Source organism: Dama dama, chromosome 11, assembly GCF_033118175.1.
Source record: "Dama dama isolate Ldn47 chromosome 11, ASM3311817v1, whole genome shotgun sequence".
In the NCBI taxonomy this organism is placed as follows: Eukaryota; Metazoa; Chordata; class Mammalia; order Artiodactyla; family Cervidae; genus Dama; species Dama dama.
Window position 1 is genome coordinate 98,149,499 of NC_083691.1, and position 17,804 is coordinate 98,167,302.

Here is a 17,804-nt window from a genome sequence, read left to right on the forward strand (position 1 = left end):
TCCTCTGTCAACGGAATTTTCCAGGCTGGAATACTGGAGTGGGTTGCCATTTCCTTCTCCAGGGGATCTTCCCGACCCAGGGACTGAACCCACATCTCTTGTGTCTCCTGCACTGGCAGGTGGATTCTTTACCACCTGGGAGCCCTCAGATTAGATAGTAAAATCTAATTTTAAATGAACACTGAGCGGCTAAAAATTTAAAATTAACAATATAAGGATTAAAATAGTCACGTATTTTATGTTCTTTCCAGTAACTGAAAAGTGGCCCAATGCCTTAACTTGATAGCTAATGAGCAGGTGCTCATTTCTCACCCAGTTCTTCCTGAGGAGAAACATGTTTGGCTTAAGACAACTGGGAAGGAAAGGGGAGGTGGGAAGTCTCCACAAAGCGTTAAAAAACAAAGAAACTGGATACTGGTTTATGAGAAAATGTGTTTTTCACTGACATTGCCACCATTTTTCCTTCAACAAGAGCCAAAAAATAAAGCCTGCAGATTTAGTCTGAGGGGAAAAAAATCCAACAGCCTTCTTTCTATACTATCAAACCAATCATTTAACAGGTTCTAGTGTTTGCAATTTAAACTTTATGTCATCCGTAAACAACGTTGTGAATCAGTAACACTTTTCTCTAAAAAATACACACACAAGAATAAATATTTCTCTTCTGAATAGCTTTTTTCTAATGCAAAAGAGCTTGAAAAGTAAAAAAACTAAGATAACATATACATGTTTTTTATCTATAGAGTTCTGTAATCCTGATCCAAACAAACCAATTGTTTAAATAAAAAAAAAAAAAAAAGATTTCTTAAAATAAGGATCAGTGAAATTAGAAAACTGACAATTGACTGTATTTAAGAAATCATTGCTAGTATTCCTTGGGTTTAATGACATTGTGTTTGTACTTTATGTTGTGTTCTGTGGTTTTTTTCCCTCAAGGATTCACCTTTCAGATACACTTAAAGGATTTACACATGAAACGATTTTCAGAGTTGCTTTCAAATATCCAGCAGGTAGATGAAACAGGACCAGTCACGTGACAACAATGGCTGAAGCTGGGTAACTGGTACAGGAAGCTTTATTACACTCATCTCTCCATTTCTTGTGTAAGGCTGAAGAAAAAGAAGTATCTCAGGCACCAAAACATCCTGTCAAAAGCATAGAAATTTTTGCCCACTAAATCACCCCAGAATTCTTCTTATTTTTTCTTATTTATCTGGCTACTCTTCAAACCAATTAACTTCTTCCAATAGACCTCTAACTGAAATACAAGACACTTGGTGTCTTTTTAACTCCATTCAACAGCTAGGTGAGGGCCAGGTCAGGAAACGACCCAGGATTCCAAATCACAACTTATTCAAACTTCAAGAGCAAATATCCGTTTTGAGTCAAAATGAACTATCACAGGTTGTTGTTTTTGTCTTTTGAATTCCTCTTACTACACCCAGTATTTGAACTAAGTCTGGTGAGTAGTTTACAAAGGTGAAAAATAACATATATTGTTCACTCCCAGGAAGTAAGCCCTTTCCATGAAGAGGGGTAAAGAACTCCACCGAATATGACACCCAGGAATGTTACAATAATCTCGGGGTACTCAACTCTACATACATCCTTAAGCTCTCTCGCCCCCAAAGCCTTTTTAAGTGGTTAGAAAAGAGCGACCCTGGTTGGTTTGTTTCATCTCCTCCTTTCTTAGGGGAGGTGCTAGCGAGTAAAGAAATGACCAAAAGGCCGGAAGAAGGAACGCGAAAAGCATGGAGTCTGGACAATCAGCCCGTAAGTAATTGAAAGCTGAACCAAATTAAATGAAGTTAAGACAGAGCAACCTGCTACGCTCTTCGCGTTGTCTCTAACGTGCCTGAGAGGCTCCGAGAGTGAGAACACCTGGCTGGAGACACATCGCATTCCAAACCCTTCTCTCCCCAAGAATTCATAGGTACACAGGCATGAAAAAGAACTCTTCCAGACCGCCGCCAAAAGCAGCGCCGCAACAACTCCCACCCGCCCGTGCCACGGTGGCCAAGCGGCCCCCGGCTCCGTGAGGCCGCCCGAGCCCTGCCCCACGGGACCGCGAAACCCAAAACGACTCCGGGCTCCTCAAGCCGGAGACCTTCTCCCGAGCCGGGCGAGGGGACGGAGTCTCGGCTGGGAACCCGCTCGCCGCCGAGGCCCTCCTAGCCCGCCGGGAACTGGGGTCTCGGGCCCGTGCTGCCCACTCTGGGTCCCGGCCTGTGCCTCGGGGGGCCGCTCTCGAGCCTCGACCCGAGTCCGCCCCGCGCCCGCGGGACCCGCGCGATCCCCTGAGCCGCGCCGGCCGCCGCCGTGAGAACCCGCCACTAGCTACCTGTCTTCGCTCTTGTTTTTCTGCTTCTTCCCCATCGTGTGTCAGCGGCGCTCGCAGCCCCAGCCCCTCGACTCGGTCCCTCACAGACCCGCTGTCCCTCGGCTGACTTCGGTCTCCGCTCGGCTCCGTCCCCCTCGCGCTGCCGCCTCTCGCACCCGGCTCTCCACAGACCCGCGCACTGGGACAGGGCACATATGGTGTGAGCTCCGAGTGCGCAAGCGCATCGCCCCGCCGCCTCGGCGTGGGGACGCAGGGCGCGGCTCATCGAGAGCTGCGCCGCGGGTAGAGCGTCTCTAGTGACCCCGCCCGTCAGGCGGGAACCCGAGCGCCCTCTTCCGGCAAGCGTCAGGGGCGCTCCGAGGTCCGCGAGGTTTCAAGATTCTAGAACCCGGGGGTGGACAATAAGGTTGAAAATTTCCCCCGTCGGCCCCTCTCCCTGCAGGGGGACGCAGAGTTGGGGAATTGGATCTCAGTTCAAAAGTAGACTTTGGGCTTCCCTTCCACCTTTAACCTCTGTCCCTTTGTACTCAGCTGCGTCAAGTTCAATAAAGAAGCACAGTGAACCACTGGTGAGCCGTCTGGGTGTTCCAAAGGGAGACAGAGAAATCCACAATATTGAGCCTCGTAGTCATGTCCACGAATTACCGAAACAAATAAACAGAAACCATTCTTTTAAAAAGGACACACCCATTAATTCTCCTAAATAGATCATGATCTTTACATTCAAACCGAGAACAAGCTCTGAAAATTTATGTCAGGGAAGTTGCGAAGGGAGCATACTAGGGTTGTGAAAGTGTTTTATATCCGGATCTGGACAACGACACTATGTGTGAACTATGTAAAAACTTACACGTAAGTTATACTTTAATTGTTTTTTAAAGGTGGGAATTGTTCAATAAACCGAATGGAAACAACATTGGAGTGCCACTCCCGAGCAGGAGCATAGCTATTCCCTTTCTGATGTAACATGTGTCAGAGCGTAAGAACGTCAACTCCAGGCTGAGCACGAAGAAACTACAATCTCCAGCGTACTTCGCTCCCCCGCCCTCTGGGCTGTTTACTCGGAGGGAGGGAAAGGTTCCTAGGCCAAGCGTTCGGAGCGCTGGAGCGCCGGAAAGGTGCAGAAGGGCGCACGCGCAGAAGCGCTCGCCGCGCGCACTTCCCTCCCCCCTCCCCCGCACTACCTCCACTTCCTGGGACGTCGCAGATACTATCGCGTGAGAACCGCGGCCAATGAGGAGGCAGAAGTGACGGCCGCTTCGCAGCTACCCGCAGCTGCTTGGAGGCTGAAGCCAGAGAGGATTGCTCTTCTGGAGAAGCTGTGTCTTCGTATCTCAGGTGTCGCCGAGAGCTCAGGTGAGGCAGAGGGTGGTGTGAAAACACCGCCCATGCATCTTGGTGCTAACGGACACCCGAGTGCTCAGCATCCTGCCTGGGCGGGGGAGGGGCGCGGCTCGGGCTCCGAAGTCCCCGCCACGGAGGAGGCTTTGGCGCATGCGCCCGGGGAGGCTTTGAAGCTGGGGCCACCTCGCCTCTGCCCTCGTCTGTCCCCGGGGGCGCGGGGAGTGGCGAGGGTACTTTTGGGAAGCGGCTGGCGTGCGGTTAACGGTGAGGCCCTCTGCTTGTTTTGGCGGGTGCTCGCAGGGGAATCGCGGAAATGGTTAGGTAACTTGAGGACACGTCCCTGCCCACCATTCAGTTAAACTGAAAAAAGAATCAGAAGCTTGTGGTTTGGAGAATGAAGTTATCTCTGCACCATCTCCTTCCCCCCTTTGTGAAGGCGATGACCAGCACAGCCTGCCCCCCACAACAGCTCTTGTTAATCGCTTCTCCTCCCAATTATCCCAGAATTAAATTCTGAGCTCAGCCTGTAAAACTCCAGGGACAAGCATCCGCTACGCCCCTTGTAAAGAACAAGGTCTGACAAGCAAGTCAGTGTTTAACGAATACTTTTCTGTCTCATCCGGCCCCAATCCTGAGCGTCATAGCCTTAAATTTTTCTTGAGAAGTAGGGAGTGTGAAATTCATTTCCTGTATTTGAAATACAGCTCCTTTAAAATTTTATCGCATATGGGGAACTTACATTTTGGTTTTTAAAACCCAGAAATACTTTTGAAACATAACCATAATTTGAACAATAGCTAGACACATGCTACTTCTACCGTTGACAAATATTTTTTGCGCACCTGCAGTGTTCCCAACACTGCTAGCTCCAGGAATACAGATAAAATCCAGTGTGCTTTTCGACTGCTTTTCATGTGGGGGAAACAAGTGGAATCAGAGGCGAATTTTGCAGAAAGACTGTTTCAATTCAGTTCAAAGTTAATAGGGGGTCTGGTGGGCCAGGCTGTGTGTCAGAAGCTGGGCAAGTGAGCTCACAAGTTTATTCAGATTTTTTTAAAGTGCTTCAGTAGTAGTTGAAACATATCATAGTTGAGATCAACAGACTCCTGTTTTGACAGAAAAATTATAAATTTCTGTGGTAATAACCTAGGAGTACACATAAAATCACCATCTAATTGTTGCTGGTAGAAAATAATTTCTTTTAAAATATACAATTGAAGTAGATAACCAACAAAGACATGCTGTATAGCACAGAAAACTACTCAGTAATCTGTAATAACTTAAATGGGAAAAGAATTTGAAAAGGTAATTGAGTATGTATAAATTAATCACTTTGCTATATTCCTGAAACTGACACATTGTAAATCAACTATATGCCAATATAAAATAAAAATTGTAAATAAATAGACTAAGTCATTGAGATCTGCCTTTCTAATCTGAATTAGAGTCTATTTTTAGAGTATTTTTAAACTCCTATCTTTTTTTTTTTTTTTTTTTTTAAACTCCTATCTTACATAGAGGAGTGATGGTAAAATCAATATACTTTTAATATTTGGAGTATTATGTTGTTTGACATCAAAGTTACAAGCACTGAGTGTCCCTAAATCAATACTAGTGTCAATCTTTGTGGGCTTATAGACTATTAGTTACTGAGAGAACAGAATTGGAAACTAGAGCTTAGGGAACACCAGGCAGAGTTCTTTACACAAGTTTTAATGGACAGAGGAGCTTGGCAGGCTCCAGTCCATAGGATTGCAACAAGTCAGACACAACTGAAGCAACTTAACCACACAAGAGTGACTATAACCTGTTGAAAATTAAATTTTAAAACATTTAAGTAAAAATTCTTAACATGACGTGGTTGGTTGTCAGCAGAACACTTTGTGAACTCCAAATTATATATTTGCTAGCATTTTGGGAACTAAGAGAAAAGTTTCCTGTCTTATTTTTTTCTTTTCTCCAACTTTGTAAACCTTCTCCCCAGCGTCAAGGCTGTACCGTACCATTTAGAAGAATGGAAGCGAACGCATCTGTTGACATGTTTTCAAAAGTCCTAGAGAATCAGTTGCTTCAAACCACCAAACTAGTGGAAGAACATTTGGATTCGGAAATTCAGAAACTAGATCAGATGGATGAGGATGAATTGGAACGCCTCAAAGAAAAGAGACTCGAGGCTCTGAAGAAAGCTCAACAGCAGAAACAAGTAACCTCTCTGCCCTGCTTTCTGAAATTGCTCTCACAGTATGCTTCTAACCACTTCTATATACACGTGCCGCAGTAGTCACATTTCAGTCCTCAGTCTTTAGGGTTGCTTGGCCTCAAAAGTACCTAATGCCAGTGAAAATTTTCCCTGGGGGAAAAGATAGTTTTTAAAGACACATTCCGAGTTAGCCTGCTCAGTGTTAATTCAGTCAAATACAAGAAACACCTGGCCCAGGATAATTTTCTGAGCTCAGATTTGTGTAGTTGAGGAGAGTATGGATGAGGAAGAACACTGGGAGAAACAGGGATCAGCAGGTTCCCTTTCAGGTAGAGTTACGAGAAAGCCCATCATGATTTGTCTGTGCTCAAAGGAAGTGGGTCATTAAGGAGTTTAAACTCTTTATGGAAGCTTTATCAAAGAAATAAGGTAAAAATACCAGGGCCTCCTGTAGCTCCGCATAAGCCAACATGAAACAGATAGGAAAACTAGGGATGCAGTCTGCGCTCCTGCCCCTTTCTAGAGCGCGTTCAGAGGATGAGGACGTCTAAAAGTCATTTCATATGAGAAAGTCAAAAGCAAACAGAAATGTTCCCTGTAGAAGAGGACAGACGTAAGCATCATGTGATATTTGAAGGGCTGACCTGAAAGATAGATTAGAACTTCTCTCATTTGAGGTCCAGGCTGGGATCCACAGACGAAAGGTCAGGATATATTTCAGTCAGCGTGAGAAGACTTTTCTGAGAACTAGAGAATGCATGTATTAATGCTTTTCAGGCACATGTGATGTGCCAGCCAGTCTGTTATTTTCATGTTGTCTTGTCACAGTGGCTCAGTGAGATAGTTTTATGATCTCTACATTACAAATGAGGAATGTGAGACTCAGAAAGGTTATGAGAATTCACAGCCTAATGAGTGGTAGAGCAGTGATTCAAGTCCTTCTGTCTGCAAGTCCAGTCCTCCTTTTTATTAAAACCAAGTCTTGAGAAGGGCAAAGAAATAGAGGGGGAAAAAAAAAAAAAGGTTAAGTGACAGTAGAAGTCTTGAGAAAGGAAACAAGTTTCCACTTGAGGCAGTCAGCTTCCTGCCACGGGAAAGGTACAGGAAACTGAAATACCTGTCCTGTCCAACATGGATGATGAGGGCCGAGACAGTGATGTGGAGAATTGGATTAGATGGACTTGTGGGTCCCTTTTTCTGGATACCATGTGAGAAAACCCCTTTTTCTTCACTGGATACTATCCGTGGGTGGCCGGGCTAGAAGAGTGCTGTCTCTGAGGTGGTCATCAAAAGTACACAGGGCTCCTCAGCTTCAAAGCTGCAGTACCCGCCCCCTCCCCAAAAATCAATTGGCTTTATCTCACAGCTGTTCTTTTTTAAAGCTTTGTAGTAACTTGGATCAGATTCTTTTGATTTTAGTAGTTTAAGTGCAAAGAAATTAAGTAGATGTTTACATTCTCAATCTTTATGGTCTAAATTTTTATTTTCAAAATTCTAGGAAAACATGTGTTTCAAGTTACAAAGACAAGATAATTACAAGCCATGCTGTGGAGATAGTCGTGGCCCACAGACTATTTCTGCATTGACACTAGAAAGATAGGAAAGTACATCACCAAGAAGAATTCATTTCTAAGATAAAATCGACTTAATTACAAAATAATTTAGTGATTTGGATATAAGATGTAAAGTGACATTGAAAGAGATTTCGAATGTGTGATATTTCTCTTTTCAAATTAGGAATGGCTTTCAAAAGGACATGGGGAGTACAGAGAAATCCCTAGTGAAAGAGATTTTTTTCAAGAGGTCAAGGAGAGTAAAAAAGTGGTTTGCCATTTCTACAGAGACTCCACATTCAGGTAACTTTGTTTCCCCTCAGTGACTGTTTTTAAACATGAAGAGATTGTTGAATAGGTACCCTGACTTAATAGAGAAATTAAGAAAAATGTGAAAGGAACTAATTCCTTAGTTGTCCCTTTGTACTGGAAGTCTGTATATTAAAATTAAGCAGTCATCAAAGATTAACTTAAAAACCAGTGACATAAAAAAGTATAAATTATTGGATTTCAGTTTTTTCATAGAAGTGGCTATTTTCTGAATGATATTTTCGCTAGCTAATTTTAGAAACATCTTAGCAATGAGCACTTAAATTTTTTTTTTTTAATATCAATTCCAAGAGTTCTGCTTTTGTCCCTACTATTACAATACAGCCACAGTGTTGGAAATGGGGCCAACACCTGAACACCAAGTTTGAATTCAGTCACTTCTTAACTGGCAATTCACAGGGGGATGATGGCTTGACGAGGCCTTTCTCCAGAAGCAGAGTTGGGACTTCAGGTTTGGCTGGAAGGTAGAGAAAGTAATTTCTCTTAGATGAGCCCAGGTCTGCCAACCTCTCTTTGGAGGCAGATCCCTCACAGTAAAAATAGCCCCAGTAGAGGTTATATCTTAAACCAGATGGCTCAAGCCTGTTTTTTTTTTTTCCTAGCTCCAAAGTTTGAATAGTTGCCAACATCAGATGATGTGATAACAGACCTAGAATTGTATGAAAGCAGTTTGCTGATGCTGAGTAGCTCCTGTGGAAACTCACACTCCACCCAGAGTCTCCCCCAACCCTGCCCTCTTCTCTCATCTCCATAGTCTGCCTGGCACCTGTCTTTGCCTCTTCACCCAACAACGTGGTTATTAATGCCTGGGATTTATTAACTAATAGAATACAAATGAAAGAAAATAAAGTCAAGGTTGAATGAATTGATATAAATATAGACAGGTAGATATCAAAGTTTTTAGCATGTGGTAATGCTAGATGCTTCAGGCGATATAAGATCCTGGAACATTCACAGTCTCCCTTTGAGGTAAGCACTTTATAATCCCCATGCTTTTTTGTGTGTAGACACCAAGACTTGGAGAAATTAAGTGACCTGCTTGATGTCACTCAGTTGCTAAATGATAAAAGCAGATTTGAGCCCAGCTTAATGCTATTTTAACTACATCATGACTGCTACCTCTGGGTTTAAATTGGATTTAAAATTCGATTAAAAAATGGATTAATTGGCCAATGGGACATACTTATTTAAAATAGATTCCATATTATTCCAGTAAAACCGTGGAGTTGATTGATGTAGAAATCCTCAAGAACGTATTTCTCCAAATGATCTGTCACTGCTTTGGAGCTTCATTCAGAAACCACATATTCTCTCCTGACAGTTTTCACTATTAATAAAATCCCATTGCTGCACTGCATGAGTGATATATAAAAAGAATCACTCAGAGGTGGTGAGGCATCAAGGTTATAAGAAACTCAGTGGACCCGAACTTAACTCAGGAAAAACTACCAAGAAGTACCCCAAAAACCTGCTGGTAAAATCAGCTATGATTTTGGTGTCTTAATTTGGTGTCTTAATCATGGAAAGCAGAGTAGTTATCAAACTTCACTGAGCGTGAGAATCACCTGCATGTTTCTCAGCTCAAGTCCCAGAGAATTTTGATTCATCTGTATGTTTTAAAAGTTGATTGTACTAATCACCTCTGGGTAAGAACAACTGCTCAACTATAAGTTATCTCTCAGATACACTAAAGGGTTGGCCAGTTTAAAGTATAATTTAAAGAAAATACCACTTTTCCTTTTCAGGTGGCTTAATAAAAATACTGCTGGAATTTTGCACTTCTTTAGGACCATAATGACCATATATTTGTAGCCCTTAACCTTGACAGACTTCACACTAACAGAATTTGTACGGTTGGAAAGGTTCCTTCTCAGTGACACATTTGGTCTTTCCTAGTGACTTCCAAGTACACCACCACCTGTATATTTCTAATTCTGAGAGGTGTCTTCTGAGCTCTGTCAAGTTCAGGTTTCTCTCTTTCTATGAAATGGCAGGAAATATGCATAAGGAAAATGACTATTTTTTATTCTTAACAATGAACATGACAGCTTTGTGAGCCACTTAAGACTTAAGTCATATGTTGAATACTTTGTTCTTTATATTTATCATTAAGGGAGATCCAACCTTCTAGACTACAGTATCATAAGAGGTAGAAAAAGAGGTACCTAACCTATGAAATGGAAATAAGGTTATCTGATAGATATATAGGTTGACTGGCAGATTATGAGATTCAGAAAAAGTAAAAACTAAGATGTGCCTTAATATTTATTTTGATAAAGAAATTGTCATTTTTAGCTTTTGGTTTTCTATGTGTTGTTACTTACAGGTGTAAAATACTAGACAGACATTTGGTGATATTGTCCAAGAAACATCTTGAGACCAAATTTTTGAAACTGAATGTGGAAAAAGCACCTTTCCTTTGTGAGAGACTGCGTATCAAAGTCATCCCCACACTAGCACTGGTGAAAGATGGAAAAACACAGGATTTTGTTGTTGGATTTTCTGACCTAGGAAATACAGATGACTTCACCACAGAAACCTTGGAGTGGAGGCTGGGTTGTGCTGATATTCTTAATTACAGGTAACCTTCAGCAAACTGTCAGTTTATTTTAACTGCCATATTCAGTTGAAGTTTTTAGATAATTTTTTAATGTTAATATTTATTTTATGGAAATATTTCTATAAGCTTTATCTTGAAGCTGGAGATGAAGAAAAACTGCCACACAGGAAAAGCGTATCTCTTAAAGTGTACCTTAGTATGATCTTACAGCAAAATCAGAGTTCCAAATAAAGTTGATCTTGGGTTCTAGAGTCCACCTAACTCTAAAAGTTTTCAAACAGATCCTATGAAATCTAATTGGGTATTCATCTGGAAACCCAGGATGACACTCCAGAAGAATTGACTCCTTCCTGCTTGAACCCAGCTTACTCAAATTGATAATGACTTATTTTCAAACATTAGATTTTTAATGTAGTTATTCCTGTATCACTTGTCGACTCTGATAAACTATATCACATCTCATTTCTATGTTAAGCTTAAATTACTTACCTATAAAGAACAGTCTCAATAGAAAATGATCTAAAATCCAACTTCCATTTTCCACTCATCTTTTTGTTCACTTCTCCAGGCAGTTTATCTAATTTCACAGATTAGAGCACATCATCTTATGTATCTGTTTTTTATTTGCAAAAATAATAGGTTAAATTTTCCAGTTATTCCAGAGTACCTCTCAATAAGTAGAAAATTCCCTCATCTTTTTATTTTCCTTCCTCCTTTTTCTCTGAATCTCTCCTACATGTGTATAAGTCATTCCTATATTGTAGAAATTGATTTTGAAGTTCCAGGTTTTGTTTTCTTAAGTAAAATGTTAATATTAAATCGTGACTTCCAATTTTAAATAAGTTGGAAACTAGTACAAAGAATTCTCATATATCATTCACCTGTATCCCCCAATTTTCAATATTTTATATTTGCTTTATCATTCTGTTTCTGGGTATATATAAACTTTTCAGAACCATTTGACTGGATATTATAGATGTATTGTCCCTTTACTCCTAAATATTTCTGTTTGCATTTCCTAAGGGACATTCTTATACATCCACAGTAAAATTATTAAAACACAAAATACATAGTTTACAGGCCTTATTCAAAGTCCATCATTGTCCCAATAATATCCTCCTTACTGAAGAAATGAGTCACAAGTACTTACTGTGACTTTTTAGTTCCCTTTAGCCTGTAGCAACTTGTTCCCCTTGTTTTCCGATAGTTTAACACTTTTGACGAGAACAAACTAGTTATTTCATAGAGCATCTCCCAGTTTGGGTTCATCTAATGTTGCACAGTTAGAGTCAGGTTTTGCACCTTTTCCACAGGTGTAATATGGAAGCAATGTGTTCTTCTTTCTCATTGTACCATATCAGGAGACCTAGGGTGGTTTCTCACATTACTGGCAGTATTATCTGAGCACTGGCTAATCAGTTGTCTACCAAGCCAACTGGTAATTTAAGGAAGACCTTTTCCAGATCCCACATTAGTTTACTTTTTCATTTATTTGTATTAGAATGGGCTATGGATTGTTTTGCTCAATGGGATATATTATTGAATATTACTGTTATTATTTACTTTGAAGCTCAGATTGCCTCACGTTTGCCCAGTGAGAGCCTTGTATACTGACTTCTGTGTGTTCTTGACACGTCCCCATAATCCTTTGAGCACTTTCTTTCTGGTGCAGGTAAGATCTTTTAGGGGGACCTGTGTTGTACTCTCCATAGGAATTGACTTTATCTCCGAGAAGCCATGATTCCCTTCAGTGACAAATGATATTTCAAAACCAAGATCTTATTTTTCAGGTATCATGAAAAGCTTTCCATAGTAATTCAGGGTTAATGATAATGAGTTCCATGAGTTTGTTGTCTCTAGTGATCTAAACATTAAAAGATGTTAAATAGGATCGAACTGGCCGTAACAGGCTATCGAAAATAGAGCACGATTTTCCTGTCATTCTCACAGGGATAGGAATCTAATACAGATTCGGCATACCCAAAACATGAAAATAACTGATTTCCTCCTGTGGTTTTCAATCAGAGATTTTGTTGGTACATTCCATGAAATGCTAATCAGTAATTAACGATAAGAAAATAAAATGCTAGTCAAAAGCATTTAGTAGTACAAAGTAAGGTTTAAAACTGCTAACTATCATTATCAACTATTAACTCTCAGTATTAATTTTCAGTACCTCTTCCTCAACACCAGCATTATAAAGAAAATTTTACTCTATTCCATGTGTTACAGTGAAGATAGATTTTTGTGTAGTTTAGTATACCAGCTGTACTAAATCATAGAGAATTAAGTGTTTTTCAAATTTGTTTCTTTTTAGTGGAAATTTAATGGAGCCACCATTTCAGAGCCAAAAGAAATTTGGAACAAACTTCACAAAGCTGGAAAAGAAAACTATTCGAGGAAAGAAATATGATTCAGACTCTGATGATGATTAGAAATCAGTTATAATTCTTTGTAAATCGTCTTTTTATTTCTCCTTACTTCACAATTAGATGTGTTTTCTAAACTCCATTGATTTCAGTATGTTCATCTCCTGATGGTCACATTCTAGAGTTTTATGCAGTGGCATCATGTTGAAAAACATCTTTAATATTTTCTATGTGGAGCTTGTGTTTAAATAGAAGAAAACGTCTTGAGTTCTAAAATAATCTGAGGAGAGTCCGGATTCTCTATTTTTGAGATTGGTTTTATCACAATGATTCTTACGTTTTTATACCATTCACAATTGTGTTTTTAATCTACTGAATTGAAAATAGAAATTCAGCACACTATTCCAGGACTCATTCTTACGCAGCATTATTTACTTTATAAAGAGGTCAAGTAACATTTACTGGTGTAACAGATAGCACTTGTAAATGAATTAGAAACACTCATCACTTCTGGAATATATTTAAATAATTATTAAAGAACTGTTTATTTATTCTGTAAGCTGCTTGGTGTTGTTGAACCAGCTGATGGCATCAGGAAGCTTTTTCAGGTTGTGAACATACTGCCTTATTTAAAGGTCCTGATTGCTTATATTTTAAGATGTGCATTAATCAGGCAAGAAGCACTTTGGGAATGGCAGCATGATCTACAGTGAAACAACCATAACTGGTAAATATTTTTTTAAAAATTAAAGTCTCTGGGAATTGTCATAAGAGCATATAGCAAACAAAAAACACTCAAGAAAATACTCAGTCTTGGGAAGAATAGTGAGTCTCTGTGGTACTTGAACCATGATCCTGCTAAAACTCACACAAGAAATAGACAATCTGAATAGACCTATTTTATATAATCAACAGCTACTAGCTTTCTAAAACAGAAAGCACCAGACCCACGTGGGTTCACCGGTGAATTCTAGCAAACATTAATTAATGAAGAGGTTTTATTAATTCGCTACAGTCTGTTTCAAAAGATGGAAGCAGAATGAGTTAGGTCTCATTCCTAACTCCTGAGACCAGCTTTACTCTGATGCCAAAAATGGGAAAACTACAGACCAGAATCTGTCTTGAACAGAAGCAAAGATCCTTAAAATATTAGCAAATCAGTCCAACAGTATACAAAAAACAACCAGGCACCACAACCAAGTGAGATTTATCCCAGGTATGCAAAGCTGTTTCAATACCTGAAAAGTCAATGTAATCACAGTCTAAAGAATTAGAATCACATAACCTTATCGGTAGAAAAAGCATTTGACAAAATCCAATACCACTCATGATTAAAACTCAGTAAACAATAGAAGGGAATTTCCTCAACTTGATTTTTTAAAAATATCTACAAAAACCTACAACTAATATACCTATAGCTAATATCACACCTAATGGGAGAGGTTTCAAGTTTTCCAATTGAGATCACACACAAGGCAAATTGTCTTTCCCAGCTCATCCCTGCTTTTCAGTATCATACTGGAACTCTTAGCTAATACAAAAAGGAAAGAAAAAATATATGTGCAGATTGAAAAGGAAGAAGTAAACTTGTGTTAGTTTGTAAGTGACATGATTATGTATTAATAGAAAGTCCAGCATAATTTACAAAAACAAGCACACAGCCCTCCTGGGACTAATGAAAGATACAACAAAAGTTGCAGAATACAAGGTTAATGTACAAAAGTCTATTGTCTTCCTATACCAGCAGCAATGAACAACTGAAATTTGAAATTAAAAGATGCTACCATTTACATTAGCACTAAAGACACTTGCTCCTTGGAAGGAAAGTTATGACCAACCTAGACAGCATATTAAAAAGCAGAGACATTACTTTGCCAACAAAGGTCCATCTGGTCAGGGCTATGGTTTTTCCAGTAGTCATGTATGGATGTGAGAGTTGGACTGTGAAGAAAGCTGAGCACCGAAGAATTGATGCTTTTGAACTGTGGTGTTGGAGAAGACTCTTGAGAGTCCCTTGGACTGCAAGGACATCCAACCAGTCCATCCTGAAGGAGATCAGTCCTGGATGTTCATTGGAGGGACTGATGTTGAAGCTGAAACTCCAGTACTTTGGCCACTTGATTCAGAGAGCTGACCCTGAAAAGACCGTGAAGCTGGGAAAGATTGACGGCAGGAGAAGGGGACGAGAGAGGATGAGATGGATGGCATCACCGACTCGATGGACACGGGTTTGGGTGGACTCTGGGAGTTGGTGATGGACAGGGAGGCCTGGTGTGCTGCAGTTCATGGGGTCGCAAGGAGTCGGACACGACTGAACTGACTGAAATGAAATGGACATGAGGTATGTATAAGACTTGAGGGAAAAAAACAAAACAGGTGAAAGATATTAAGGAATAAATGGAGATACAGTCCATGTTCAGGGATAGGGTGACTCAATATTTAAGATGTCAGTTAATCATTACAGTCAACTTGATTCACAGGTTCATAAATTTAATTCATAGATTCCACACAATCCCAGTCAAAATCCCTGAAACTTACTTCATGGATACTGACATTCTCAAGTTTATATGAAAAAGAAAAAGGCTCAGAACAGCCAACACAGTATGGAAGGAGAACAACAAAATTGGAAGACTGACGTTACCCAACTTTAAGACTTATAATAAAAGATCATCATATCTTTTTATCATACCTTTTAAAAAGCACTTTTTAAAACATGAGTGCTAGTTAGAAATACATCTGGAACTTCAGAGAAAAAAAGCAATACCTGGGCATTTATATTTTTCAAAAACTTCCAACATAATTCTGGTAAATCTAATCTAGTTTGTTTCACTTCTATTTCATATTCAGCGTTCTCATTTCATTTAGTTTATGTTTTCCAATTTCTCCATCTTTTTTTCCTCCTTGTTTTTCAAATGTAGTAGAAGAGCTTTTCTATACACATATATATAAATAGTAGGTATAATGTAATATGGGCAAATACATGAGGAAACAATGACAGACATTATTTTCTTGGGCTCCAAAATCACCGCTGATGGTGACTGCAGCCATGAAATTAAAAGACACTTGCTCCTTGGAAGAAAAGCTATGACAAACCTGAAGTGAAAGTCGCTACGTCGTGTCCGACTCTGACCGCGTGAACTATACAGTCCATGGAATTCTCCAGGCCAGAATACTGGAGTGGGTATCCTTTCCCTTCTCCGGGAGAATCTTCCCAACCCAGGGATCAAACCCAGGTCTCCTGCATTGCAGGCAGATTTTTTAGCAGCTGAGCCACAAGGGAAGCTTGTGAATCACGAGGGAAGCCCATGACAAACCTAGACAGCATATTAAAAGAGACATTACTTTACCAACAAATGTTCATATAGTCAAAGCTATGGTTTCTCCAGTAGGCATGTGTGGATGTGATCGTTGGACCATAAAGAAAGCTGAGCAGCAAAGAATTGGTGCTTTTGAACTATGGTGTTGGAGAAGACTCCAGAGAATCCCTTGGACTGCAAGGAGATCAAGCCAGTCAATCCTAAAGGAAATCAACCCTGAATATTCATTGGAAGGACTGATGCTGAAGTGCCAATACTTTGACCACCTGATGCAAAGGGCTGACTCATTGGAAAAGACCCTGATGCTGGGAAAGATTGAAAGCAAGAGAAGAGGATGACAGTGGATGAGATGATTGGATGGCATCACTGACTCTATGGACATGAGTTTGAGCAAGCTGTGGGAATTGGTCATGGGCAGAGAAGCCTGGCGTGCTGCAGTCCATGGGGTCGCAAGGAGCTAGACACAACTGAACTGAACTGATAATGTAATATATATTTTAGAAAACTTAAGAATTTTTGCCTAGGTAAGAAATTTATGGCATTGTGATTCCACTTGTTTGACTTAGGATGAATAGAATGCTAGATTTCTAATTTATGTTCACTCAAAACTTTTAATATACTTCTGTGTATTTTGGCATCTGGTATTACTGCTAAAAGTCTAGAAATTTTATTACCTTAATGATTTTCAAAAAGAATTTGATGCTTGACCCTTCTAATCCAGTTCTGAGAATATAAAGAAATAATATGTTGCCAAAAAAACCAGGAAATTAATGTGATACAGTGTTAATGAAAGTACATATTTTCTTCAAATTTCACACACAAAAAGACATGGATAATGCAGCCATGAAATTAAAAGATGCTTACTCCTTGGAAGAAAAGTTATGACAAATCTAGACAGAATATTAAAAGCAGAGACATCACTTTGCTGGAAATGATCTGTATAGTGAAAGCTATGGGTTTTCCAGTAGCAGTGTATGGAGATGAGAGTTGGGACATAAAGAAGGCTGAGCACTGAATAGATGCTTTCGAACTGTGGTGCTGGAGAAAACTCTTGAGAGTCAGTTGGATAGCAAGGAGATCTAACAAGTCAATTCTAAAGGAAATCAACCCTGAATACTCATTGGAAGGACTGACGCTGAAGCTCCAATACTTTGGCTACCTGATGCAAAGAGCTGGCTCATTGGAAAAGACCCTAATACAGGGAAAGATTGAGGGCAGGAGGAGAAGGGGCTGACAAAGGATGGGATGGTTGGATGGCATCGCTGACTCTGGACATGAGTTTGAGCAAACTCCAGGAGTTAGTAAGGGACAGGGAAGCCTGGCATGCTGCAGTCCATGGAGTCACAAGGAGTTGGACATGACTTAGTGACTGATCAACAACAACAATGACAGTGTAGTGTTGGCAGAAGAATGGACAAATAGAATAGAGAGCCCAGATACAAACCCATATTGTATGTATAGTCAGCTGATCTTTGACAGGAAAAGCAGAGGCAAGCAAAGATAACCTTTTCAACAATGGTGCTACAACAACTAGACCTTCGCATGCCCTCCTCCCAAAAAAGAATTCAGACAAATTTTATGCCATTCACAAACATTAACTCAAAATAGATTTTAGAACTAAGTGTAACAGCAGAAAACTAAAATTCCTAGCAGATAACTTAGGGAGAAAACCTAGATGATCTTGGGTATGTGTGGTGATGACTTTTTAGATGCAACACCAAAGGCAAAATCCCTGAATGAAAGAATGGCTAAGATGGACTTTATTAAATAAAAATTTGTGCTCTGTGAAA

At 40.1% G+C, this 17,804-nt stretch overlaps 2 protein-coding genes across 4 annotated transcripts in view; one reads left to right on the forward strand and one right to left on the reverse strand.

The window, feature by feature from the left end:
- Positions 1–2,551, reverse strand: part of EIF5B (eukaryotic translation initiation factor 5B) — a 74,394-nt gene extending 71,843 nt beyond the window's left edge. For both annotated transcript variants that reach the window (XM_061155931.1, XM_061155930.1), the window contains exon 1: positions 2,342–2,551. In XM_061155931.1, the coding sequence (XP_061011914.1) occupies positions 2,342–2,376 (35 nt within the window). In that variant the 5' untranslated portion in view covers positions 2,377–2,551. The remainder of the gene's footprint in view (positions 1–2,341) is intronic.
- A 993-nt stretch (positions 2,552–3,544) lies between these two features.
- TXNDC9 (thioredoxin domain containing 9) lies at positions 3,545–13,256 on the forward strand. Of its 2 annotated transcripts, none has more exons than XM_061155932.1 (5): positions 3,545–3,697; positions 5,670–5,888; positions 7,623–7,741; positions 10,095–10,349; positions 12,646–13,256. In XM_061155932.1, exons 2-5 carry the CDS (start codon positions 5,700–5,702, stop codon positions 12,761–12,763), a joined length of 681 nt encoding a protein of 226 aa, XP_061011915.1. In that variant the 5' UTR covers positions 3,545–3,697; positions 5,670–5,699; the 3' UTR covers positions 12,764–13,256. The 2 variants fall into 2 exon arrangements, with proteins under 2 accessions (XP_061011915.1, XP_061011916.1); XM_061155933.1 differs by lacking the exon at positions 3,545–3,697 and adding an exon at positions 3,753–3,949.
- The last annotated feature ends 4,548 nt before the right edge of the window (positions 13,257–17,804 follow it).